At 41.1% G+C, this 27,727-nt stretch overlaps 1 protein-coding gene across 2 annotated transcripts in view; it reads right to left on the bottom strand.

Moving 5' to 3' along the window:
- Positions 1-7,949: 7,949 nt before the first annotated feature.
- The window catches only part of PPP2R2D (protein phosphatase 2 regulatory subunit Bdelta), a 38,865-nt gene continuing 19,087 nt past the window's right edge, over positions 7,950-27,727 (bottom strand). For both annotated transcript variants that reach the window (XM_060241403.1, XM_060241402.1), the window contains exons 3-10: positions 25,911-26,008; positions 24,705-24,870; positions 21,205-21,317; positions 19,290-19,467; positions 17,478-17,642; positions 12,339-12,508; positions 12,162-12,253; positions 7,950-10,055 (exon numbers count right to left, since the gene is read on the bottom strand). In XM_060241403.1, the coding sequence (XP_060097386.1) occupies positions 9,776-10,055; positions 12,162-12,253; positions 12,339-12,508; positions 17,478-17,642; positions 19,290-19,467; positions 21,205-21,317; positions 24,705-24,870; positions 25,911-26,008 (1,262 nt within the window). In that variant the 3' untranslated portion in view covers positions 7,950-9,775. The remainder of the gene's footprint in view (positions 10,056-12,161; positions 12,254-12,338; positions 12,509-17,477; positions 17,643-19,289; positions 19,468-21,204; positions 21,318-24,704; positions 24,871-25,910; positions 26,009-27,727) is intronic.

Genomic DNA, 27,727 nt, shown 5'->3' on the forward strand with positions numbered 1-27,727 from the left:
CTTGCTCTTTATATATTCAACAGACGTGGATAAATCTGTGAATTGCTTTTAAAGAATGCTGTAGTGGGGTTTATACCATTGTAGAATATGGCTGAAGGTGAAGTGCTATGCCTGGGCCAAGGGGAAGTCTGGTGGACCCCTTGATTGAGGCAACACTTCAAATTATGTCATTCCATTGCTGTTGTAAGCAGGTATCAGTATCAAAGTTCATAAGCAATAAAGTTTACATGCATTTATGCTATACCCTATCCCACCATGCTTTAAAACGGCCAGAACACCATTAAGAAAAATTGTTCTAATCATCTGAATGTCAAATGAGAAACACCAGATTATACGTTTCCCACTGCTGTATATGAACCACAAAGTACAGGTGACCTACATTGTTAGTCTGGCATAAGTAGTGTTCTTGAGGTCTGATCTTAAAATATGCAAAGCTAGCAGTAAGAGATTCTTCATGTGACTTTGCACAGGTGCAGTGTCTGCTGGCACGAGAGGATGAACCCCCACTGATGCATCAAAAGGCTATGATGGGATCATAGAGGCTGTATGAGCAAAAAAGCAACCATAGAACTTGACAGCAGGGAGGGAAAGAACCTGAGATTATCCCTTGGCCTTCTTGTGGCCACCCCCCCCCCAGTAGAATCGAGCTAGTGCTATGGAATCAAGACGTGTCGAAATAAGTAAAATCCAGATGTATCAGCCTAGCAGTAGAATCTTAACAGCATGTATAAAGGCTTACAGTTTCCCCATTTTTTTTCTCTGCCTGTGCCTAAGTAGGCTGAAACATCCGGAGCAGAGTACAGTAAGTACAAATTTGATGATTTGTGATCAAACAGGTCAATCAAGAAAGACAGGTTGCTTACCTGTAACTGTAGATCTTCGAGTGGTCATCTGTGCATTCACACTCATGGGATAGGGCGCCTGCGCCAATCCCCGAATCGGTACCTAAAAAGTCCAGGATTTTCTCGCGCTCGGCACCAACGGGCATGCGCAGGCGTCCCAGTGCGCATGCTCGCCGGTGCCAGCGCGAGGATCCCACCAGTTCCTTCCTGACCACTGGAAGCCCCTACTGGAGGGAGACCGTCAGCAGTGGGGAAGGAGGGTGGGTAGTGTGAATGCACAGATGACCACTCGAAGATCTACAGTTACAGGTAAGCAACCTGTCTATCTTCTTCGTGGTCTCTGTGCTTCACACTCATGGGAGATTAGCAAGCAAGACATACCTGGAGGCGGGAAGACAGTCAACCAGAAAAAACAGCTTGCAGCACCGCAGCTCCCAGACGAGTCCTCTGCGGAGCATGCACATCCAGCGCGTAGTGCTTCATAAAGGCATGCGGAGAGGACCAGGTGGCAGCCTTGCAAACATCCATCGGGGAAACGCCTTTCAGAAACGCCACCGATGTTGCCATCACTCTTGTAGAGTGTACGCGAATAGGCCCAGGTAGTGGCTTCTTTGCCAACAAATAACACAGTTTAAGTCTCAGTGAGCCATTTTGAAAGCCGCTGAGACGAGATTCCGGAACCTAACTTAGGAGCAGCATAAGAAACAAAAAGATGCTGGTCCTTATGAAAACTCTTGGGAGCAACTCAAATAAAACAATAAGGCATGCTTAACATCCAGAGTATGCAGCCTATGTTCCTCTTCTGAGGAAGGTGTAGGATAAAACGTGGGCAACCAAACTTCTAAGTTAAGGTGGAACTGAGAAACCACCTTGGGGAGAAAAGAAATCTCAGGAGCTAAACAAACTCAAGACTCCTGAAAAACTAGATATGGATAGTCGCAATGCATAGCTGTGAGCTCCCCTACACGGTGTGCTGATGTGATGGCAACCAAAAAAGCAGTCTTCCAAGATAGAAGCTGTAACGTGCATGTGGCCATTGGCTCAAAAGGACGCTGAGTCAGCCTGTCCAACACTAGAGTCAAATCCCACAACTGTGGGGGTGATCTCGATAGAGGATGAAGCCTAAGCAAACCCTTCAAAAATCTCTTAGAATGAGGGTGTGCAAAAACGGAATGCCCCTCCACTGGTTCATGGAATGCAGATATTGCCGCCAGATAAACTTTAATGGAGGAAAAAACAAGGCCAGCATCCACCAGAGATAACAAAAATTCAAAAATAACTGGCAGTCCCACCCTCTGGGGTGAAACTGTAGGATCAACTAAAAACTTCCGCCACTTCCTATCATAGGAAGTGCGGGTAGACAGCTTCCTGCTGTTCAGGAGAACGTGTTGGACTCTGCTGGAGAACTCACAGGGTCGATGAACCACACTGTCAGCTTCAGGTGGGGCACGTTGTGATGGAATACATGACCGTCCTGAGTTGACAGAAGGTCCGGTTCCGCTGGAAACTGGTAGAAGACCCCCTCGCTAGCTGGAGCAAGATCAGGAACCAGTTCTGCCGAGGCCACCACGGTGTCACCGGGATGCAGCATTGTCTCTCTCTTGCGATCTTGTTGACCACCCTTGTCAATAGTGGCAGAGGTGGGAACAGATATAGGAACCGACCTTCCCACAGGAACAGCAGACCGTCTCCCAATGACTCTGGATCCGAGCCCCCTCTGGAGCAAACAGAGGACACTTCCGGTTCTCGGCTGTGGCAAACACGTCCACCTGAGGATACCCCCAGAGCTGAAACACGGGTTGAAGGAAGCACCACTGTATCTCCCACTCATGCGGAGAAGCCGCACCCCTGCTGAGGGAGTCTGCTTGTAGGTTGAGCACCCCTGGGAGATGCACAGCCTTCACAAAGATGTCGTGGTCCAGGCACTCCGACTACAGTTCCAGTGCCAGCCCACAGAGCCGTCGAGAAACTGTCCCTCCCTGTCTGATGTAACACAGGGCAGTAGTATTGTCCGTTAGCAGAGCAACAACCTTCCCCGCCACCATGGGGTGGAAGGATCGAAGAGCAAAATGAACTGCCAGCAGTTCCAGGTAATTTATATGGCAGTGAGTCAATTGCAAAGGCCAAGGGCCCCAAACACACAGAGCGTCCATGTGGGCCCCCCAACCCCACAAAGATGCATCTGTTGTGATCATTACTGTTGGTGCAGGTAGGTGGAAGGGAGCTCCCTGACAAATGTTGCCCTTGATTTCCACCACTGCAGTGTCTGAAGTGCCACAGGTGGAATTACAAACCTCTTTCGAGGTGAGTCGCTTAACGGTCGAAACTGATGAAGAAACCCAAGTTGTAGGCCTCTCATCCTCAGCTTCGCAAAGAGTAGCACGCTTGTAGTCACCACCATCAGCCCCAGCATCCGCTGCAGCTGCTGTGCCGTGCCCCACTTTCGACTCTGCAGAAGGTTGGTAATGTCCATTGCTCTCTGCCGAGGCAGCAAAGCGCAATGAAGGTTCGTATCCAGCAAAGCCCCTATGAACTGAACGTGATGGAATAAGGTGTGATTTCTCCAAATTGATCTGCAGACCCAAGGTGTGAAGAAGACAAAGAGTGGTGGCAATATGGTCTGACAAACTCTCCTTCGACTCCGCCACAAGGAGCCAATCGTCGATGTATGGAAAGACAACTATCCCTTGAAGCCGGAGGTGAGCAGCCACAACGCTCATCATCTTCATGAACACCTGAGGTGCAGTGGACAGACCAAACGGAAGGGCCTTGAACTGGAAGTGTTGAGAACCTCCTGCAAACCGAAGGAAACGTCTGACCGCAGGATGCCTGCTGACGTGGAAGTAGGCATCCTTGAGGTCCAGCGTTGCCATCTAGTCCCCTTTGTTGATGAGGGGCAGAATTGTTTGCAGAGTGGACATTCTGAACTTCTGGTACAGAATAAACTTGTTCAGATTCCGAAGGTCCATGATTGGTCTCAGACCCCCGTCCCGCTTGGGAACCAGGAAGTAACGAGAGTAGAACCCTCCCATCTTGGCCTCCACCAGGACCCATTCTATGGCTTGTTTCTGTAGGAGGTTGCTCACCTCCGCCAGCAGAGGTGGGGAAGGGGGTGTGGTGATTACCACAGATTGGTTCAATCTGAGTGAAGTCTATTTTGTAGCCTTCCGCGATGATGGAAAGCGCCCACCTGTCCGTAGAGATGGACTCCCAGGTCAACAGGAATGGACGGATGCGGATAGACGAAGAAGTGGGGATGGTGATGTGTGCTACCAGAAAGTCAAAGGCCCTGCTTTTGAGGGCGAGTGCCCTTGAACTTGCCGGTGGTCTGTGCTGAAGCGTAGCGGTTTCTGTTGTTCCCCCTGTATGGGGACCTACTCTCAGGTTGGGCAGAGTGAGGTCTCCACTGCTGTTCCGGGGAGAACTTTTGGTATAGTTTCATGGACCAAGGTTTGTGCCACTGTTTTGGTTTTGCAGCTCTGGAAGACGCCGGGACACCCAGGTTCCTGGAAGTTTTTATGCTTTTATCCATTTCCTGGAGACCATTGTTGGTGGTCGAGCTGAAGAGGCCTTCGCCCTCGAAGGGCAGATCTTCAACGAAGGCCCTGGTGTCTTGCTGGAGGGCTGTTGACCTGAGCCAGGAGTGGCGGCGGAGGCAGACAGCAGACGTGATGGTTTTCGCTGAGACGTCCACCATATGCTTTGCTGCAGCTAGTTGTTGCTTGGCTACAGCAAAGCCTTCCTCCTGCAACTTTGCAGCAGACCTCTTCTCCTCACTCAGGGAAGACAGGAGGGGGGTGAGTTGTTCCCACACTGAGTATTGGTATTTAGCCATGCACGCAGCATAGTTAGATACCTTTACTCCCAGCGTTCCAGCAGAATAAAACTTCCCAATGTTGTCCAGCTTCTTTCCCCCATTGTCTGGTGGAGAGGAGTGTGTCTTGTGGGCCTTTGATGAGGAGGATATGACCACCAAATTGGGCTTCGGGTGTGTGAAAAGAAATTCAGCACCGGCCTCTTGGACGCGGTACATGCGGTCCAACCTTCTTGATGACACAGGTGTAGAAGCAGGCTTCGCCCAGGGCTCCTTCACCACCTGTAAGATGACCTTCGTAACAGGCAGGGCAACCGCTGTAGACGTATCCCGCTGCATGATGTCGAATACAGTGTCATCTACAACGGGTTGCGGTTGTGTCACCAGGAGAGAGAGGGAGAGTGCCATCCTCTTCACCAGGTCCCCATACGACGGTGAAATGGGAAGATCCTCAGCGGTATGAGACACTGGCGAGGGTTACAAGCCCTGTCCAAATCGTTGGTACCAACCTCGGAGTCCGACGATAAAGACTCTCTCCTCAAGGAATGTTCTGAGAGCACCGTCGTTGACTCTCTGACGGGTGACTGGATCGACACCGATGACCTAAGTTGGACTTCCTCCACCACCACGCCGTGTCTTTTGGGTGGAACGGACATCGATGCCGAGGGATGCCGCCTAGAATGCTGAGAAAGCCTCGTCATATGGGATGCCTCGGATTGCTGGTCCCAATCTGCAAAGTCACAGGGGGGTACCATTGGTACGGCGGGTATGGATAGGTGTAGGGAGGCCACTGGCGCTGCTCCCATGGTGGAAGCGGTGGGAAGCGATGGGAAGCGATGAGCTATGGTAGTTGGTTCCAGCTCTCTCTGACCCCTCGCCTGATCCAGCGGTGCCAACGGCTCCATCGGTGCCGACACCTTCACTTCCGAGACGGAGTCACTCTCACTGCAATGCCTCGACCCTGAAGAATGGGAGCGCTGAGTAAGGTTGATCTCTTGCTCCGATGCCGATAGACGCAACTGCTACGAAGCACTGCCTCTCGACACTGAAGGTTTACGATGTGGGGATGCCAAGATCTTCCTCGGTGGAGTGGTCGACATCGATGTCGAAGCGTCATGAGAAGGGGAAGGAGTGCGGGACGATCTCTTCTTCCGCTTCTCTTTGGATTTCACCTTCGATGCGGATGATCGGGTCCCCGAGTCATCCCGACGCTTCTTAGCTGGGTTGTCCACTGACCCTTCAGAAGGTCGCTTTGTGGAATGCCCACGCTCGAACGGCATCTCGGTCCTGATTGGCGATGTATCGGCCTATGTGACCATCGGGGCTGCGGTCTCTCCCATCGGTACCGATGGGCCCGATGCCATCTTTTGAGGATGAAGTGCCGACTCAACCAAAGCGGCCGAAAGCCTCGCCGCTTGATTCTTGCGAGTTTGTTTGGAAAAACTCAGGCAGTGCGAGCAAGAATCAACGCAATGTCCCTCGCCCAAACAGAGGAGACAGAGGGAATGGCCATTGGCGGGGGGACAATCTTTTTTCCACAGGAGCGGCACCTCTTAAAAAACCCCTAATGTCTTTCCATAGACGCCAAGGAAAAAACCCACCCAGGAAAGTCTCTGAGGGGAGAAATGGGGAAAATGGGCCCTGAAGGGCAAGTCCAAGAAAATTATTTTTTTAAACACTAACTATCCAACAACTAACTAAACTAAGAAAATAACAAACAGGCTATATACAACAAGAAAGGCAATCCTAAGATTACTTTACCGACCGGGGACACGAAAGGAGATCCTCTCAGCGCAGCGGTCAGAAAGGAACTGGCGGGAGCCTCACGCTGGCCCCGGCGAGCATGCGCACTGGGACGCCTACTCATGCCATTGGTGCTGAGCGCGAAAAAATCCCAGGCTTTTTAGGTACCGATTTGAGGATCGGCGCAGGTGCTCTATCCCATGAGTGTGAAGCACAGAGACCACAAAGATGATCATGGTCACAGCTATTCACACAGCATATAAACCAATTCTAAACAATGTAGATCACCTTCTACCTAAATCAACTCTCCTGCAGAATTCCAAACTAAGCTATTTTGGGCACTCTTCATCCAGACTACATAATCACAAACATCACTGAAGGAAAGAAACATTGGCTGGGATACACCAGGTTTAGCAATTCAAAGACCAAGATAGTTTTCAAGAATCACAATATTAATACAGACAGTGGCAACATTGTGCTGCATACAATCGCATCTATTTTTCCTGAACTTTCTTTATATGCTGCAAACTGAAATTCTGAAAACATTGTTTTGAACCACAAACTACCATAGCCAGACTCTACAATTTAGCCATATTACATACAAAAAACTCAGATTACAGAAAAGTGACAACTCTGTAGCCCCTATTACATCAGTAGAAGGAACAATCAGAACCTTCATGACCTCTGCACACACTGAGCTCTTAATTTGCTGAGGGACCAATTCACAGTCCTGGTATTTCCTTTTAAAACCCAGAACAGCTTAAGTCCCCAAGTGCCTGGAGGACATATTGGTCTGTCTGGGTATTGAGATGAACTATTAGCGGGCTCTTACCGGAACAGTTGCAACTCACACAGTGGCCTTCTGGTCACTACTATGTAATTTCCTTTACTGATGCTGAGGATGGCACCATCCTTTCAGAGGTGATGAAACATTCCTTTCTTGGCAGGTATTCAATCTAGACTAGGCACAGCACATGGTTTATCCTTCCCTGTATGGTTGTTTTGAATGAGACACAGTGTGTCTGGTAATTTTACTTCCCCCCTAAAGTCTTACATCAACTCAAGATAATTCAATGCCACCCACCAAAGCCACATGACACTAATGGCTCCAAATGCACTGTGGGTAAGATTTACTCTGGAAAGTAAACACAGCATTACACACTGGTTCCATTCATTGTGTTGGCAGCCTAGCATTAAAATTAATTTAGGATCCCTTAAAGACTAATAAATGCTGCAGTAGAGGGATCAAAAGCTGGAACCTACTTTGTCAGATATTAGAGACTGTTAACTTAGTATGTACACCATGTACAATGGTTTTTGGTTTTTTAAATGGAGGCCAATGGGCCATACAATTCCAGAGACAGAAGCTGTCAAGGTAGAAATCATAAAGGAATACAAGATCATAGCAAGTGTGACCTGTTGCTACTGTTGATAAACTGGCACTGCAAAATGAATAGCATAAGCAAACAGGAAGTGAGTGCTTTAGACAACTTAAGATTAAATTTTAGGGGAAAATGTACTGAAGAAGTTGTCAAAGTACACAGAGCAAATTCAGGTAAACATTTAAAATTTATTAAACTTTTTGGTCAAAATAATTGAACAATTATGTACAATCCCATTGTATTTGTTTTCATGTATTTTTTAGGAACAAAGTCAATCTAATGGTTAAATGACCTATCCGTTCCACATTTCAAGATTTGCAAATAGTGTCACAACTGATATACAGTATACGATTTTTATTTAAACTTTATCTTTAGAACCCCCAAATTAGTATTTATTAGCTTATCGCGAACAAGAGTGGCACTCTATGGACGTTAATTGACAGGATAAGAACAGAGGCATTGCTCTTGCATATTCACAGCCGACTTTTAGCAATCATATTAAACCTTCATTTCATTAAAAATGGAGTGTGAACCATACACCTGTACTTTATCCAGGAAGCTCAAAGGGCCTGAATTTCAAGGGGGAGTTTATAGGCACACTTAATAGCAAGTACAGACAAAACAGTAGTACCTAGATACTTACTGCTATTAAAGTGGTGCCCACAAGCCTTTGTGTGTATAAGTTTATACCCAGAGATGTTTACAATGAAACACTGGGAGCTGATCTTATGCCCTTTAGGAGAGAGAAATCCCTAAATTCATAAACTTTTCCTTAGTCCCCTATTGCCAGTTGAAACCCAGAATCTGACAAATGTATTTTCACATCAGCATTCAGCCTTTCTGACCTTGTGTCAGACCCATCTTCAGAGCTAAAATACGTTTTAAGTTGTGCTCCTGTTTGGCATAATCAAGTTTAAAAACATACAAGCTTTAAACTGCATTGGGAAACTTTATATGCTTATGCCCAGTTGAAATAAAAAGTATACGCTTTGAAATAAAGAACTCAAAAGGTAAAAAAAGTAATGCACGTTAAGGTATGTGTCTCTCATGTGAGGCATGTTTACTGTTAACCAGAGCAGTGATTCCATTGAAGGTTTTGATGTACGAGACAATCTTGCTCCTTTAAGGCTGTATATGAACTTTAAACCAGTCTTTTCTGTTTCTTCTTTCGTGCACACAGTACAGAAAACCAATACAAGTTAAGGTAATGAGGAAAAATTAAGCTTAGAGTTTGAAGAAGCAGATATCACAAGAAACTGCTTTATACTGTCAAAATCAAAATTTCGGGACAAACTATTTTCAAATCTTTCCATTAGAGATATTTTGCACAATCTCAATACATGCAATAAAAAAGACTGAATACATACTTTCAGATTTAAAAACACTTTTTATAGTTTGTTATTTTTATTAAGTGGTTTACACCAGAAGGTGTGGTTATAGATACAGTTGGTGAGTAATATACATGAAAAACCTGTCTATGCACCCAACTCTAGACTTACCTATATTGCTCAAAGGTAGAAACACCTAAAGCTTAGATGAAGGCCAGAGAAAGAATGTTTACAGGCATAAAGCACAAATATATGTTTTGAAAGGCCCAAATATTACAGCAGATAAAGAGCACGTGAGATAGAAATTACATTTTATGACAATTTGTTTCTTGGGTGTTAGATTTTTTTGGTCTATCAACTGGAAAGGAAGGCTCAGACTTAAATAAATACATTTGTTTTGAATATTGGCCTTTATTGAGTATTGTCCATCAGTTCTGCTTCTAGTGAGCTTATTTTGTTTACAAAAATTAAATTCCACGTTCTCCCTCACTGAAGGCAGAAATACACCATGAACTCAAATCCAGGCCAGCTTCTCTCCTTTACCTATAAAGGGAAATAAGTGCATCAATGTTCTTTACTGGGAGGACAACAAGGCCATCTCTCTGACAGATAAACAACTGAGCTTAACTATGCAAGACGACAACTTTGTCCTCGAATAAGCCGTCTTTAATTAATTTTGTCCTGGAATATATACAAGTTATTGGTGGCAGCTACAGCAATAATGTTTTCTGCAGGATGCCATGCTGTATGAAGGATCTTCTTGTTGAAGTCCAGACTGTCAACACTTATTTCATCTTTCTTTCTCTTGCCACCTGTACACACCTTCCGAGGCTTTAAGATGGCACGAGGTTTGCTACTCTCTCTTGATGCCTCCAGTGTAATGTCTCGCCGTGTGTTTCGATCGAACATCCTAAAGAAATTGTTGTAGGAGCCAGTCATAATAGCACTGCATAAAACAAACGAGAGAAAATGTTACAATTACCTGATAGACAAAAATGAATGTTATCAGGCAACCTTATAATTATAAGATGGAGTGATGAGCACTAATGGTTTTTGCCCCCACCTCCTGGGGCAAAACACAAAATGGCAGATGCAGGAGGCACAGCCAAAGGGATGCAACTCTCCTCACATCCTGGGAAGAAGGGAAGTCTGGAGGGGGAATGAAACCACACACTGACTAAGGAAAGCCCATATGCCTACTAATCCTCTTGATTTTCAAGTGGAAAAACAGCGTTTGAATTAGGTCAGCTAATAATAAGCCCTGCCTTAAATGGCCCCACACACTTTCTGAAAAAAGTTATTGGTGCCAAGCAAAGTACTAAAAAGGGAAGTCCTGGGGAATCCTGTATTATGATTTGACGCCTGTAACATTTTGTGTAATACGCCATATAACATGAACATATGAAGCTGCCTTATACTGAATCAGACCCTTGGTCCATCAAAGTCAGTATTGTCTTCTCAGACTGGCAGTGGCTCAAGCTGAGGATTTTCACACCTATTTGCCTGGACCCTTTTTTGGAGATGCCAGGGATTGAACCTGGGACCTTCTGTTTCCCAAGCAGATGCTCTACCACTGAGCCATCGTCCCTCCCCTTATCACAGACTATCTTTTCTCTTTCCTTAAAGCTAGCAGTCATACAAACAGGTCTTGAATTCAGGAGCTCAGCTCCTGAACCTTTCTGATGGCCCCCCTCCTCCTCCCCACCTACCTTGTCCGTTGAATAGTAGGTGCAGCTGCATAACAATCCCTGGATTAGGAGAGCAGGCAGGCAGCCAGCCACCAGGAGCTTTGCCACACCCCCAGCAACCCTCATTAACCCCTGGAGAAGCCCTCACCACCTTTTCTCCACTTCTTATGAGATTTTGGGTGGCAGGTGGCTTGCTGGCCTTTTGACTGTGGAGGGGGGGGGTGGCCAAGGAGAGCCTCAGGCAAGTGAGGCCTGGCTGGATCTCTAGCCAGCCTAAGCAGGTCTCACTTACCCAGGCTCTCTTTTCTTGTGTCATTTACTAGTCAGCTTCCAACTCTAGCTGAATTTGGTTCTCACTGGAGAAGTTCTTACTACTAACAGTGCCAAGAAATTTGCAGTCTGATTTTTCTATTGGTGCTACTTTTTGCTCTCATCCCTTCCTTTCCCCAGAAAAGTAAATGCAACAGCATTAGGGGATGATGAAAGCAGAAAATGGTTTATCCAGGAAACACCATAACATAATATTCCAACAGCATTTTAGTCTCATAGAAGACTTAGCTGTTCACAGAATACTATACTCACTTTGGAATACTATACTCACTTTGGAAAGTAGTTTTGGAAGTGGAAGTTTAAAACTCAAAATTGAAGCAAGAGCACCAGTATATTTTAATGTTTACAAAATAAATTACAAGGAACATGGTGTTTTAGAATACTAAGTAGTAGGTATCTGGGATAAATCAGTTCCTCAGTGTCTGGCTTGCTTCTCCCAGCTTGCTAAAAAATGCATCAACTGATCACCTAGATTGCACTGCACAGTTATGACTGGCAACAGCTTTTTAAGATATCAAATGAGAGGGTTTCCCTAGCTGAGATGCTTTTCATCAGTAGGAAACTACAGCAAGATTTTCTGCACTTTCAGTCATGTACAAAATTCCCTTCAGTCAGTGGCTCAGCCTCCCTCCTCCCCCTTTTAAACCAGAAATATCAGGACTAGGCTTTACAATTTTTATGTGCAAAACATGGGTTCTATCTTTCAGCTATGACTCTGCAGCAGTATATGCCAATACTTGCAGCTAACTTAAAAAACCAACCAACCAGAATTAAAATGCCTTTTTTGTGACAGAGATAGCAGATGCTGAATAATCTGACTTACAGTTGTCTTAAGTATATTAAAGTGAACTGTATTGTGTTTTTATTAATTATCTGCAGCCATTTGTTGATACCTCCATATATTATGCCTGAAGTGGACTGCAAATGTTGGCTCATAGAATGAACTTATCCATTTTCCTCAATTCAAGAACATTAGCATTTCTAGAATTCAGGCAAGTCTTTAATGTGAACTCCAGTACACAAATCAGTCTTACCTATCAGAACCGTTCCAGCAGCATTCAAACTTGTCAAAGATGCAGTCATTCTCATACAGTGAACAAAGTTTGCTTCGGAGATACTCATGAACCTTTAAAACACAAATGTTGAACAACATGAGAACATTCACCACTTTAAAAAAAACCTTGCTTTAGGATGAAGCACAAATATTATACCTGATATGTCTCTACAGGCCTATTTTCCATGTTGAGATCCCATACTTTAACTGAAAGGTAGTCCCTGGTCATCATGTATCGACCACTGTGACTGAATTTTACATCCGATATTGAGGAAATTATTTCTGAAAAGAATGATCTGCTGCTGGGGTCTTCTGGCTCCTCAAAGACTGAAAATGTTAAAGACAGAAAAGGAAAAATGGTTGGAAGCAAAGAAGAACCTTCCAACATTTTCAGAAAATCATTGTGTTTTTATTTCAGCAGGAAGTCCTTGTTGGTCTGCAGTAGAAGCGTCTAGTACCCCCTTAAAGACCAACAAGAGTTTTGGGGTATAAGCTTTCAAGAACCAAAGCTCCAAATCACTTGTTGGTCTCTAAGGTGAATCTGGACTCTTGAAAAATTGAAAGCACTGTCCTGGATGCATTCAACTGCCCTTGTAATGGCCAACACCCCATACATCAAACTACATACTCTCAATGCAAATACATTGGCAGTGACATCACTCTGAGGGAAGGAATAAGGCACAAATTCAGTAACCCAGCTTAGATGTGTTGAAATTGCCTCTGAAGTATCATCATCACCCAGTGGACAGGTAGTATCTCGAGCGACTTGGTAAAGGGGAGCAGACAGAAATGGCAGAAGGCAACACAGACTCAATCAACTGCTGTAGCCAACAGGATACCCACCAACACATTCTCTCTTTGAATACAGAATGAGGTACATACCTAATTATGTGCTGGAATCCAGAAAACCTACTGTGTATAAACAGAGAGCATGTGTTTGTGTGTGAGTGGGGGTGGGGGTTAACTCAGTTGTATATCCTTGTGCCACATTAATACTCTGGAGACTTTCCAGCTTTCATTCACTGGTATTTGAAAGGAGGGGCTAGAATGCAAAAGAGTCCCCCTCCCCAACAAGGTGCAGCATGTTTTATATTTGGCCTTCTGGATCCTATCCTTCATCTAGGAAGGAGCTCTACCTAGAGAAGCTCACCCACATGGAATCTGAGTTTCACCAGGCTACTCCACACATATGTGGTGACCACTGAAAGATTCAAAACAAAATCTCACTACAAGAACCTCCCAACCAACCGTATAAACAGCAGCTACACAACTGCTTGACTATATAATCTGATTAAAGGAATACACCAAATCCCCATCTTTTATAAATGACCTAATTCACACAGGAACCACCACTATATGTTGCTTGTTGGCAAAGTAATCTTCATCTGAGTATAACAAATAAAATGGAACCAATATAATCAGAATATTACACACACTTAAGCACCATGTTTCTCTCTGGCCTTACATTTATTCTGAATGTTTATCACAAACCAAATTAAGGATTTTTTAATGTGCATCTGCTAGATATGCCTCCATTAAAAATACACTAAGGTTCTATTAAGAATTCTCAATACTGGAAGACACCACAGAGTAATATTTTATTTATGGCAATCTATACTATTCCACCTGCAGAGAGCATGATTAAAACTGTATGTTTTTATTTGCATTTTAATTATGAATGCAGCTTCTACAGACACTTATAAAAAGAATTATCTAATTAGTAGCTTAATATGCTTTAGGATATTATCTCACATCTCAAGGTAGGGAAGTGGAATACAGTTTTTATGGCATACCAGCAATTAAGCCTTACTGTGCCAAATACACACGTATGCTTTAAGCCAGAGGTGTTGAACTCATTTGTTATGAGGGCTAGATTTGACATAAGTGTCACTTTGTCAGGCCAGACCATGTGCGCCACAAAATGCAGCATGAGGTACTAGACATATAAACGTTATAAAGGTGATTTCAGATGCCAAATTGCAATAGTAGGCTTGATTGGATTAGGTGTAGAGGGATAGAAGGTCTGAAGATACCAGCACTGGTAATGAGATAGGAAACCTAGGTCTCAGTTTGGCCCAGGAGGAGACAAAGAATAAACAGAGATAAGTCTGAAGAAGTGTGCAGGGACTCATGAAGTTCATACCCTACCACAAATTTTATCAGTCTTTAAGATACTACTGGACTGTTTTATATTACTATTAGAAACAACATTCAAAAACCAGTGGAGGTACATTTTAACCTTCCAGACATTCTAACTGATGACCTAACAGTAGCAGTTCTCTCACAAAACAATTTCAAAGGGAAATTAGAAAGAGAGACTGCTGAATTGCAACTGAAATAAAGCTCAAGCCTGGAGGACATATTGTCCTGTCTGGCTATTGAGATGAACTATTAGTGGGTTCTTACAGGAACAGTTGCAACTCACACAGTGGCCTTCCGGTCACATTCTAGCTGTATCTGAAGAAGTGAGCAGTGGCTCATAAAAACTCATGTCCTGCTACAATTTTTTTTAGTCATCAAAGTGCTACTAGACTATTGCTCCTTTCCACTAATAAAGATTGCAGGATGTGCTGTTACATTTCTTTCTCTTCCATCACCTTAGAACTGGAAAGGGATCTCTCCAAGTGAAATAATGTGTTGATTTTAGACTGGACAAAATCCACTCAGTGATATTGATAATAAAACAATTTAAAAAACAAAAAGGGGGGGGGGTTAATGTGAAGAAAGGTGTAAGGAGAGAGAGGGAGACATGCTGAACTAGAATGTATGGAACCATAAGTGTATTTTTAAATACTAAGCCATCTAATTTCAGTCATTAAACAATGGAATCCAATCTAACTGTTGAAATTCCTAATCAGGGTCTTTGTGAAAGAAAATAAAATCCCAGATAGGCACAGAGAAATCTAATTTTAAAAAAATCCCATAACTTTTCAGAATAAACCCAAATAATTTCATTTTAATTCCCCTTATCCCAGATGCATTTTCCTGCCCCCTTCCTCTTTTAACATGCATGTGTGAGATCAGGTCTTGTCAGAAGAATCTCCCTCCCTCTAAAGAAGTGTGCATGCACACAAAAGCTTATACCTGGAATAAAATGTTGTTGGTCTTAAAAGATGCCATAGGACACACTCTCTTTTTCCCTCCTCCTCCTCAGAGGAGGGGGAAGGCGAACTCAGCCAATAGCACGGAGGGAGGCTTCAATTTGTTTCTTGGTGCAACTGAGGAAGACGGATGAAAGCTACCCTGTTTCCCTGAAAATAAGACCTACCCAAAAAATAAGCCCTAGCAGGATTTCTATGCATTTGTTAAATATAAGCCCTATCCCGATAATAAGACCTAGTGATGGGCGTGGCTATGCAGCATATCTGCATAGCCACGCCATGCATTTCAGCGCGGAGTGGTAAGGAAGACTGAAATACCTGGGGAGTTATGACAATGTTCCAGAAGATGACTTAACTGTATTTGAATAAATGTAGATTGTTGTATCATACTTAATAAAAAATAAGACATCCCCTGAAAATAAGCCCTAGTGTGTTTTCTTGAGAAAAGACAAATATGACAGTGTCTTATTTTTGGGGAAACACGGTAGCTGTGAGGGTGAGCAGCAGCAGCTCAAAGGATGGAAGCAGAAGAGAGCCAGTTGCTCACGGGCCAGATGTGAGCCCTGCAAGGCTGGTTCCAGCCTTCCTGTGGACTGTATGTTTGACACCACTGCTTTAAGCAGCTGTCTCCAGCTTTCTATTCTAGTGAGCTATAACGTTCTTAGAAATGTTAAATTTCGATTCCAAAGCCTATTCTGCTTGCACACAAAAGAAAAGAATGGAATAAACTGGCAGTCGCAACCCAACCACTTGTTCAATGGCGCACGAGAGGATAAACATGAAGCATGGACAGCACAACTCAAGTGAAAGAGTAGCACACAAATACCAGAATGAACAAGCTAAAAAAGGACACAGTCACTATAATTTGCCTTATTTAAGGCAATCAACACAACTTGGCTCAGTCTCAGAACATCAAGACAAACCAACAGAATTACAGAAACAAAGGTTTCTAATTCTGGGAAGAAGACAACTGGCACAGGACGAAAACCTTCACTATGAGAAGAAGCTCTTCACTTATAAGCAGCCTTTTTTACAGTTCAGTAGGCTAGCATTACTGATGTAACTAACACAAATTTGAGCAGATTTCGGTGGATGGTGGAAGACAGGAGGGCCTGGCGTGACTTGGTCCATGGGATCACAAAGAGGTGGACTCGACTGTGCAACTGAACAACAGGCTAACGTATTTATCTTTCAGAACTGGAAACCAGTACAGCTAGTTTTGCTAAAAAATAGTTGTCATGCTCCTGAAGAGTGACATATTCCAGAAAACTCTTTGTTGCAGTGTAACTGTCCCATAAGAAATACTGGGAAAGCTAAATTGTATGCTTACAGTAGAATCCCATTATAATGCACCATACAGTGCACACAAAACACAGATCTTGCCCTCTGTGCCATTCCTGGTTTTCCAATGCATTCTCCACAGTGCTACAGTAACTGTTTCCTTATTTTTAAAGTTGTGTTAATGCTTTTGAATTAATTGAACAAAGTTTGAAAACCTCACATCCATGGAGAACTGACTGAATTGAATCCAGAATACACTGTGGTATAACTGTGAACATGAGAAAAGTGTGTATTACGCTTCTTCTTGAAAGTGGCCAAGAAGGATATTTTGATTACTATTCTAGCAATTGCCCATTTCTTTACTGTTTAAACCATTTATAAGCTCACCTTTCTCCCAAATATCTGGGGCACAAGGCAATTAACATAGAGTTTAACACAATAAAACATAATTAAAACTTAACAAAACTAGTATGGTAATACACAAGATCCAAAATGCCATTAGAATCCCAGTTGCAACCCTCCAATTCTCTTAAGTCCTACCCCAATGTCAAACTCAACATACCTTGCTCAACCTAGTTGTGCAAGCAAAATGAGACAAAACCCAAAATATTTATTTCCTTTGGAGCAACAGCACATGCAATATCTTACAGAAGAATCGCTACAGAATTTATTATAGTAGAGCATGCATTCTTGAACGAAGAATTTGTGGAACAGCGGTAGTGATTATTTTCCTTGTCTTCTCAGTTCTGCAATCCAATTTCTTTTTAAAAGCATTCCTTCTTCTGTAATAAAATGGAACTTCTCTCTTAAAATGATGGCTACTGACCCAAATACATGCTTAATCAAGTGATACGATATAGAAAGCATACCTATGTATTTCTGACAACAGTATATAAATCCCAGAAGCCACTTACATTTAGAATGTCTATCACAGAGGGCTGATGAACGCATGTCACAGAGCCGTATAGTTCCTTTGCTACTGCTGTAGACAAACACATTACAATGATGGGGGTGGAATTCTGCTGCAGTTATCACCTCTGTCAGTTCCTCCATGTTAGCAGGCTTTATATCTACAATGTCTGAAATTTGCTTGTAAAGGTCATGTTGTGGGAAAGTGTATCAAGGCATTACTGGATAAGAGTCCTTTTAAAGCAGTGGCACTCACTCTGCACCTCGCAAAGCAAATTTGCAATTACCATCAACCAAGAGTCACATGACTACTACACCCGTACACCACCCCCATGAAACACATACAGCTATATCATTTTTTAAATTACCAGATTCTTCTGAGTATCTACTGTGTCTCAACTTACTGCTGTTGAACCTCAGCCTGCCTTTGTCTATCTGTAAAAAGGTGTGGGACCTCAGCCTGCCCATGCGTATCTGTAATAAGAGTGCTTTCTCACTTTCCAGAATGAAAGAAAAGGCTCCCAGAGGAGAGGAAACTGGCTGTGAAGAAACAGGAATAAAATTACTACAATGGATAAACAATGAATACAAAAACATATATAAATTCACAATAGACCATACAATAGGTCCTCTATACACCGGGAATCAGTCCAATATTTGCAGCAATTCAATATTGAGTTCATCCATGAGAATCCAGGTGAAGTAATTGTGAAATTGATCAATGTCTCTTTATATATGCAGCCAGCAATCCAGATAAGAACAAGATCATACTGGAACCCTTGTTTCACACAAGCTTCTTCGCGCAAGCTACCAAGCTACCATTAATTGTTGGTGTGTGAGAGATAAAATTAGTTCTTGAGTGTGAAGAGATTTGTAAAATATTGCGCGAAGAAGCTTAGCTTGTGCGAAACAAGGGCTCCAGTACAACCTCGTTCTTTTCTGGACTGCTGGCTGCATATATAAAGAGACATTGATCAATTTCACAATTACTTCACCTGGATTCTCATGGATGAACTCAATATTGAATTGCTGCAAATATTAGATCGATTCCTGGTGAACACATTCCTTATTTGTATAAGGACCTATTGTATGTACTGTGAATTAATATATGCTTTTGAATTGTTTATCCGTTGTGTCTTTGGTGTACGGAGGCTGGTTTTCACGGAAAGCTTTATGCTTTGGATTCCTTTGCCTAAAATAATATCCTAGTTGATGTCCCCAACCTCCATGAGTAATTAAATTCTAAGGACTGTGGATACAAAGCTAACTCTACCAGCAAGAAGCTGGCAAGAAATTCAGTGCAAAGCTGTTCAGCATGGAGGCAGGTACGGGTATGCATTTACATATGCAGCTGATCATCCAAATGCTCAGTAATACACTGGAGACTGCCAGCCAAGAGTCCCCAAATACAGTATTGGATATGGCAGGACTTAAAAAAAAAAATTAAAACCTGAAACTAGAAAAAAGCAACTTACTTCAAAAAACATGAAATTAGTTTCCTAAGGAACAAAGAAGGAAAACAGCAGACTCCATTGCTATTCATTATTTCGACAGATGCAGTTGTGAACTGCTTTCCCTTGTTTCAGGAAATACCGCCTGCTTTGCTTAAATTGCAAGTTTGGCATCTTTAAAAATCAGTACCCAGCCTAGAAGTTTAACAAATATCAGATAACCCATGTAGAGTATTATAGGCACTTTACAATCTACAAAACGATGAAGAGACCAATGATATATCATAGAAACAATTAGCAAGAAACCCTTTCTATTAATCAAGATGTTTTAATTATATTGTAACAGAAGGATAACAAAAAGGATACTAAAACTTCTATCTGTGATTTCTAAATGCCACAGGTTGATTCTTAGGTCATCTGCGGAAAGGTACGTTTCATGATCACTATTAACTGAAATAGAGTTTATGTGATATGTGTGTGCATTTGCAAATATCCTTCGGGGACTTGCTTCTACCATTAGGTCCATGGGTTTTAAGATTGGCACCTAAAAATTAAAAAAAAATAACTTGTTTCAGAAATTTGCAGCTGTTACTTAATAAAATAATAATACAAATGAAAGGTTATAGTAGTTGCTGGTAATGTACTTACTCCTGAATATAATTTTAGTGTAAAATTGGACGATAGGCATACGAAGTTTGTAGGATTCCAAAACTATTAATGCATCAGTGTATAGCAAAATTATATTTTTCAGTTTAGCCTTGTTAACCAAATATATATGTATCAAAGACTTCAGCAGTGGGTTAAGAAAATTTTAACCATAAGAAAGCCAAGTCTCTCCAAAGCATGATTTTTCATTGTCATTTATGTCATCAGTCATTTACAAGTTCTACCACATCTTTCTCATCAAAAGTCAACTAAACTTTCACTCTAAAGTTCTAAAAGACTGAATGTATTTCACCTGTCACAGAGATGCTGCTCAAAACTGCCTCCCTTATAAGCCATCCTTGTGCTGGTCATATTGTGTCACAGTTCTACAATGCATTTCTAGCATTACATTCAGTGGGAAGAGGACAGAGCCTCTCTGTATGATAGCACTAATTTGCACTGTGAGCACCTGCAGGCATCATGCATGCAATGAGAATAACTTGCCACTGGAGCTTTAAATTCAACAGCATTTCAACCATAATGTATGCTCCCATTTTCTCTACTTGAGTAAAGAAAATAAAAAGTGGTTTATAAAATGTTTAACATATGTTAAGCAAAGAGACAGGGCTGAATAATTTTCAAATGCTGCTACCATGCTGTGTGCTGGTTTTTAATGGAGAAATCCCAGAGTGATCATTTACAAATGTGGCATTTCAATTAAAATGGTTAAAATTTCCATTTAAATTAGTATCCAAAGTTACCACTTTAGCTATTTCAGGACCTCAGTCATCACAGCACAACTCAATATACAAAAGCATTGCCAGCCAATACTGAAAGCATCTGATACTTCCTTTTGTATTACCTCAAAGACCACAAGCTATTTTAAAATATGAAAGCATAAAACATCAGTATCACTACATCTAGGAAAAATGCACCCAGAAAACCATATATGCATCAAGCTTTTCACTTTCCTTTGACATCTGCTCTTCTCTTTTGGAATACCATTTTGAACATCAAAGTCTGAACATGGCTAAAAGCTTTTTTGTATAGATCCTATTTCCTCATGTCTCAAACATATCTAAATTTAATGCATCATAAAAACACTGTATAAACCAAAACTTATAAATCCAACGTTTTCAAGTGAAATTGTTCATTCTTTCCCTTCCAAACAACATGTAAGTACTCTAGCGTATATAATAAATACTAAACACGACAAAACCTATAATGTTCTGAAGTTTTTAGAGTGACTATTTTAAAGAAGAAAAGAGTTTCATACTCTGCTTTTCTCTACTCTAAGGAGTCTCCAAGCAGTTTACAATTGCCTTTCCCTTCCTCTCCCCACAAAATTCAACTTGTGAGGAAGGTGGGGATGAGAGAATTCAGAGAATTATGACTGTCCCAAGGTCACCTAGCTGGCTTTATGTAGAAGAGTGGGGAATCAAACTAGATTCTCCAGATCAGAGTCCACCACTCTTAACCAATACACCACACTGGTGGTACCAAATGAGTGGTGTTTTTAGAAGATATAATATTTCTAATATTTAAATGTTTATTGCATTTTCTCATCCAGGTGTTGTAACAGCAGAATATCAGGTTACTTAGATTTCATTGGTTCTAAATTAGGATAGCAAGATACCCTTAACGCTGTGATTCTAAATGGATCCCGAAGTCTTCCATCTTCATCCTTCAAGTTATAACCTTCAGCTCTCTTATCCCTTTCACTAATTTTCCATAATTTAATAGTTTTATCTAAAAAGAAAAAAAACACATTAAAATTGTTCAAGTCAAACAGTACTGAAAATATAACAAACACCTGTTATAATTATCTGCAAATGAATCAATGTGCATGTTTCATCTGGCCTGAGCATTTTGATATAGGAAGGGTTGTGAGGAATATACACTTCTTTATCTTCTGCAAAAGCCTCCATGAAAAAATGAAGCAAGATTCAGCCTCTCCCTCCCAGTCTTTTAATGTGCAGGGAGCACTTGAGGGAAGAAAGAGAGAGAGGCTTCCCCCTTCCCCACCTCCTGTGCCTCCTTCAATAAGAGAGAAAAACCCTCTCTCTGCCTCTTCTCTAGTATCTGTCTGAGGAGGTAAGTCTTGTTTAATCTCCAGCAGCTCTCTCACAGCTTCTGACTTCTGTGAAGCCAGGAAGATGCAAGAAAGATGGCTTTTCTTCTGTGCATTCTGTGTAATTCATAGACAGTTTTGGGACAAGGTATTCACACTACTGGTGAGCTGGCCAAAGGATTGAGGAGCCCTGAGCATTGTTACTCTGGTTTTGTTACTAATAGCAAGAAACTAGCTATTTAATACACTGAAGCTCTGCTCAGAACAACTGGAGATCTAAACCAGTCACCATGCTGACTTCTGAGATTTCAATAGGAATTGTTTTATACTTGAACACACTGCAACTATAAGGATTGCAAGGTTTGGTTTTATTTTCAAATAAAAGCCCCATAACACATTCTGCTCTCAAGCAGAATTATCACACACATGCAACACCAAGTATAGGTTATTTCTGAAGAAAGAAAATTTAGGTAATGGAAGGAAATCGGTGGAATAATTTATGCCACTTGATTTTTAATTATGGCATTAATACAATTATGTATTTACTTTATAGTTTTTAATGTTTTACTATGTTGCATATTGCTCAGAAACCAACAATAGCAGGGATTAGGCAATTCATAAAAGTAATAAATAAATAGGTTGCCTTTTTAGGTAATGATTTGCAAATAAAACACACAGTTCAAAGAGCCACTCTGTTATTTTCTACAATGCCTTAGCTTCTGTGAAGAATATGTAAGTTTCTGTGCAACTGGATATACAAATGCATTTACTCACTAGCGGCTATAAAGAAAAAGCCTCTAAGAGAACCAATAAGAAGCTTGCGCTTCACCATTCTAAAATATACACTTTTTGCAAGGGATTAAAGAGCACTTTTTCACATGAACTATAAAACTCTTTTTATATAGAAAAAGATCTTTAACAAACCACTCCTCCACACTCACACAGTTAAAGCTGACATAAAGAATTCAGAAAAACACACTAAATAAAGGGCTAGGAATATATACATTTTGACATTTTCTTTCTATTCTGAACTTTAAGAATATATGACACTTTGATCACATTTCTTTAGCTATTCTACCCTATTAAGAACAAAAATGTGTTCTCCAAATTATGTGCCACTTATACTAAAAATGTGGTTTTATTATAAAAAAGAGCTTTCTATGTTTGTTCTTTTAGTAAATGTTTTTTTAAAATTAATTTGCATAAACCAATAGACACAAAATAGCAGAAGGAAAACTAATTCTCCTAGGCAAATATTCTCATTGCCTCTACTGTTAGATAAGCTTAACCAAGATCAGGAAAAAAGTCGGATTACTTAGAAACCTTTAACAATAATGAGGGGAACTGAAAAACACAAGGAATAATCCTAAGTAAGTCTACTCAGAAATAAATCCAGTTTTATACAGTGGGCTTCCTCGCAAAAAAGGATTGCAGGCAAAGTAAACCTGCAGTGAACAAGCAACAAGGATAAACTAAGATATTTAGGATTAAAACAAGAGTTGTCAGAGCAGCAGCTACACATGGCTGAAAACCAACAAACAAGCAACAACACTTCTAATGTAAGTAAACATGGCATACATTAAACTGAAGAAAGGTAACAAGAAATTTCCTTTACTTCCCTATCACTCTCACATACAGAATTTCTTCCACCTGTTGAATCTCCATGAATGGGAGAACAGAGATAATAGCAGACTGCTTTGCTTCATTAAGATAAGAGGGTATTTGGGGTTGGGGATCTTTCAAGGAAGATGATAATATTAGATTTATATCCCGTCCTATACTCTGAATCTTAGAGCAGTCATAATCTCCTTTAACCTTCCTGCCCCGCCCCCCCTCACAACAGGCACCCTGTGAGTAGGTGGGACTGAGAGAGCTCTCACAGCAGCTGCCCTTTCAAAGACAATTCCTATGAGAGCTATGGCTGACCCAAGGCCATTCCAGCACCTGCAAGTGGAGGAGGAGGGATCAAACCCGGTTCTCCCAGACAAGAGTCCGTGCATTTAACCATTACACCAAACTGGTGTAGAAGGAGAAGTACTGCACAATAGTGTGGCCACACAGAGCTAGCAAGAGTGATGGGTATTTCAGAAGGAGTTCTCTCCATTTGCCTGTATGTAAAAGGATAAGAGAAGCCAGCAAACAAACAAGACAGCCATACAAGTTGCCCCAGTTCTGCATCTCTGAATAAATGCAAACAGAAAATAACTACAGTGAAACTGCACTGGATAAGTGGTGGAGGTCCATGCTGGTGTGCGAGTCTTAGCAGATGCCTAGTTTTGCCAACAGAGCGCTGGGCCCAGAAGAAATAGGAGGTCTCAACACCATTTAAGTAGCCTTGCTTCAGCATTGCTATTTTTCACTTTTTACCACCCCTCCCTCACCCCAGTGCAACGGACAACAGCTTGTGGACATGCAGCTTCCCAATGTTCCACTTTGGAACCCTATGACAATGTAAATCAGTTTCAGGGAGAGTGGGCTATAAATTGAAAAAACTAAACAGACAGGCTGTAGTGACGTACTTATTTACAAGGCTGTTTCTAGTATAGAAAACAAGATTCTGTTCTTTGCTAGGTAACTGTCCAATCTCATAGTACAGAATGGTCTCCTTGCAAAGTATCAGAACCTTATTAATGCAGAATCATTAACTTTGTAATATGTAATGCAGAAGATAATAAACTAAAAAGATGCCATTTCTTTTTGCATTTGTTTTGCAAGTCATCAGTGTCTACAAAAAAAATAAAATAAAAATGCAAGACATGCAATGGCTCCATAGAAGGGCTTTTGCTTGGCCTGCAGAAGGTTCCAGGTCCAGCCCCTGGCATCACCAATTAAAAGGGAGTAGGCGATGTGAACGACCTCATCCTGAGACCCTGGACAGCTGCTGCCAGTCTGAGTAGACAATACTGACCTTGATGGACCGAGGGTCTGATTCAGTATAAAGCAGCTTCATGTGTGATTATATTGGAAATGATGTAATATTTATAAAGTATCAAGAAACTTAGATATATCTAATAATTTCATTTCTAGAACACCTACAGCAAAATGTATTTTATAAATTTCCTTACCATTTGTAGATAATAAGAAGTGAGCAGCATTCTGTTGTGGTAACCACCTAATTTTATTAATCTTTTCCTCAATTTCTAGACTTTTCAAGTAGTCAAACTCAGGTTCATGACTTTGAAAGGTACTGTAAACATTATACTCTCCCCTTGAATGAGGACGGCTTTTATTCTGCAAAGCAAAAACAGTAGAAAGTGGTTCTAACATAGTGTGCACATACCAAGAAGATTTGTTAAGAAGTTATCAACCAAAAATATCATGCAATTTTCAAAAGTAACATGCATTCATAGAAGTAATATTTGAACTGGAGACCTCTCAGATAACAGCTAATTCTCTTAGCCACTTTAGCACACAAATGAGTACAGTATAGAGGAGGACAACATTCTCTCAAAAGAACTCACAAGACATTCTGGGCACATGACATTATTTAAAAAGTTTATACCTCGCCTTTCAACCATACAGTATTCAAGATATGTTCTCTAGGCATTTTTGAATAAATCAAAGGTGAATCCTACTGTATTCATATGGGCTGGCTGTTTTTACTACAGAAATTTCATCTGTTACTTCCTACAAGTCCATATTTATCTGCCTTTATAAAGGATATTTCAGATGATATATTCCCTGAACAAATAACCACTTATGAACAGGAAAAAGTACATACACTGTTGCATGCTACATCTGTTCTCAAAGCATGTTTAATTGCCTACTATAGTTGTACTTCTAAACCCATGGCTGATGCAGTATCCTGCATAAAAAAGGGTAACGCAGTCTCCTTGCCCCACCATTCAACACCAAGGAGTCATATTCAAGATTCTCTAAGAATGTTATTCCTTAACATCTCTTAGTTACATGACCTATCAGAAAGGTTAAAACACAATGGAAAGATTTTTCTCTACATGTTCTATGCTTGCTTATGAATGAAGCAAGCATCTTTCATAAATACCATCAGTTTAAAAGGCGAAGGCCTAGAGTAGCAGCTTGAAAAGTGATTGTGATGGACTAGTTTTTGGAAAAAAATCATTCCCTGACCTGTCACGTGCTTCAGGTATGGATCAAATTAAATAGAACAAAGTAGACTAAAAGCTATGCAAGGACAACATCATGGATCTAAGTAAACTTGGCAATGTGATAGTGCAATGTCACTTTCTTTAAACAAACATTCAGCAAAGCTGTTTTAATAAACCACTTTCATTGTTTCGAATGGCACTGACCTCTGGTTCCCTTTGAAATATAACCACTCTGCCACCTTTGTCTCCTGTTGCAAGAAGATCTCCAGAGTAATTAAATTCAACTGTTGAGATAATGTCAGCTGTAAACATAAAACAGAAACAATCAGTATTAGCATATAAAAGCATAAGGTGAACTCGGCACATTTAAGAATTTATTGTAACTTAACCATGTCACATTAATGTTCAAGCTAATTCATAACATTGCAGCCTTTATATTCAACACTTACTGCTATTTTTAAAACAAAAGGACAGTAGCTGAATAATATACAATATTAAAATACCAAAATAATTGTAGTACTCAGTCTCCAACATTTAGAAACATTTATTGGGCTGTAATCGTATGCCTACTTTCCCAGGAGTAAGCTCCAATGAACACAATGGTACTTACTACAAAAGTAAATATGCACAGGATTGCACTGTTAATTTCTGTGCTGCTGTGAAATGCAGAACTGACAGGAAAAAAATTCCTACAGAAACCTTTCTCTAGGCCAAAGATACCAGATAATTCCATTTAATCACAGCCATATATATGAAGATGTTTTTTCTTGCATTTCCAATCTAAACATGTTGCAGACATCACTTGGAAGTGCAACTGAATATCTTCCAGGAGCATTATTAGTTCCACTAAAAACAGTTTTGCAGGGAGTGATCAACTTTATTTAAAACATTTATATGTCGCCTTTCCACCCAAATATGCTCCTCAAGGTAGTTAACATCAAACAGTGCTTTAAAAGTATATATAAATATTTAACAATACAATAAAACATACAGACACACAAAACACTAGAGAAGAGAGCCAATAAAAGTTTATTAGGGGTGTGCCAAAAAATAAATATGTCTTCACTTGGTAGTGAAAGACAACATAGGAAAACAAATAAATCTGGGCGAGGGAGTTCCAAAGTTTTGGAACCATGACTGATAAGGCTCTTTCTAACACATCTAGCATCAGATGGCAGGAGCAACCAAATCAAGGCCTCTAAAGATGACTGCAGTGGACAGGTACATTCATATAGGTACATTTATATTTTCTTAAGGCATGCTGGATCCAAACCATATAGGGCTTTAAAGATCAATACCAGCTCCTTGAATTAAGCTTGGAAGTAAACGAGTATTCATGGGAAAAGACTGGACTCACAGGGTAACTGAAACACATTCCAGTCAACTTTTGGGCTGCTATTTTATATGCCAACTGAGTTACAAATATTATATTTTATTTGTGAAAGCAATTAAGTAAGTTTAAGTTTGGTAGAAAAGCATTGCTTGTATTTGAATTTTCCTAAAACATACATGTATTTTCAATAAAAACACACAGTTTTTTTCCCCATGGCTTTAAAATTTCTGAATATTTTACCTCTACTTACACCACTGCTTGACAAGTACAGGTGTCTATTATTTTCAACAAATACCCTTCTTTAGCAATAATCAGATGGACAGGGCTGCCAACCTCCAGGTGGGGCCTGGAGGTCTCCCACTTATACAACTGATCTCCAGATGGCAGAGATCTGCTCCCCTGAAGGAAATAATAATCAGGGAAACTGGTACTGGTGTATATAGAAAAATCTACAAGCAACCACCAGAAACAATCACACTTCAGAGCCAATAGCAGAAGTTGAGAGCATGCATTGATCTGTGTTATAGAAAAAAGAACTGTGGCTCCATGAAATGTCAGGAGAAAAGGCTGAAGTACTTGATAAGCGAAACTGTGAGGATTCCTTTAATAAGCGATTCCTTATTCTCTACATCTAAACCACGAGCGGAACACCAAAAGACTCCACCCATACCTACATAGCAGTTCATTT

This window comes from Heteronotia binoei, chromosome 6 (assembly GCF_032191835.1).
Source record: "Heteronotia binoei isolate CCM8104 ecotype False Entrance Well chromosome 6, APGP_CSIRO_Hbin_v1, whole genome shotgun sequence".
NCBI lineage: Eukaryota > Metazoa > Chordata > Lepidosauria > Squamata > Gekkonidae > Heteronotia > Heteronotia binoei.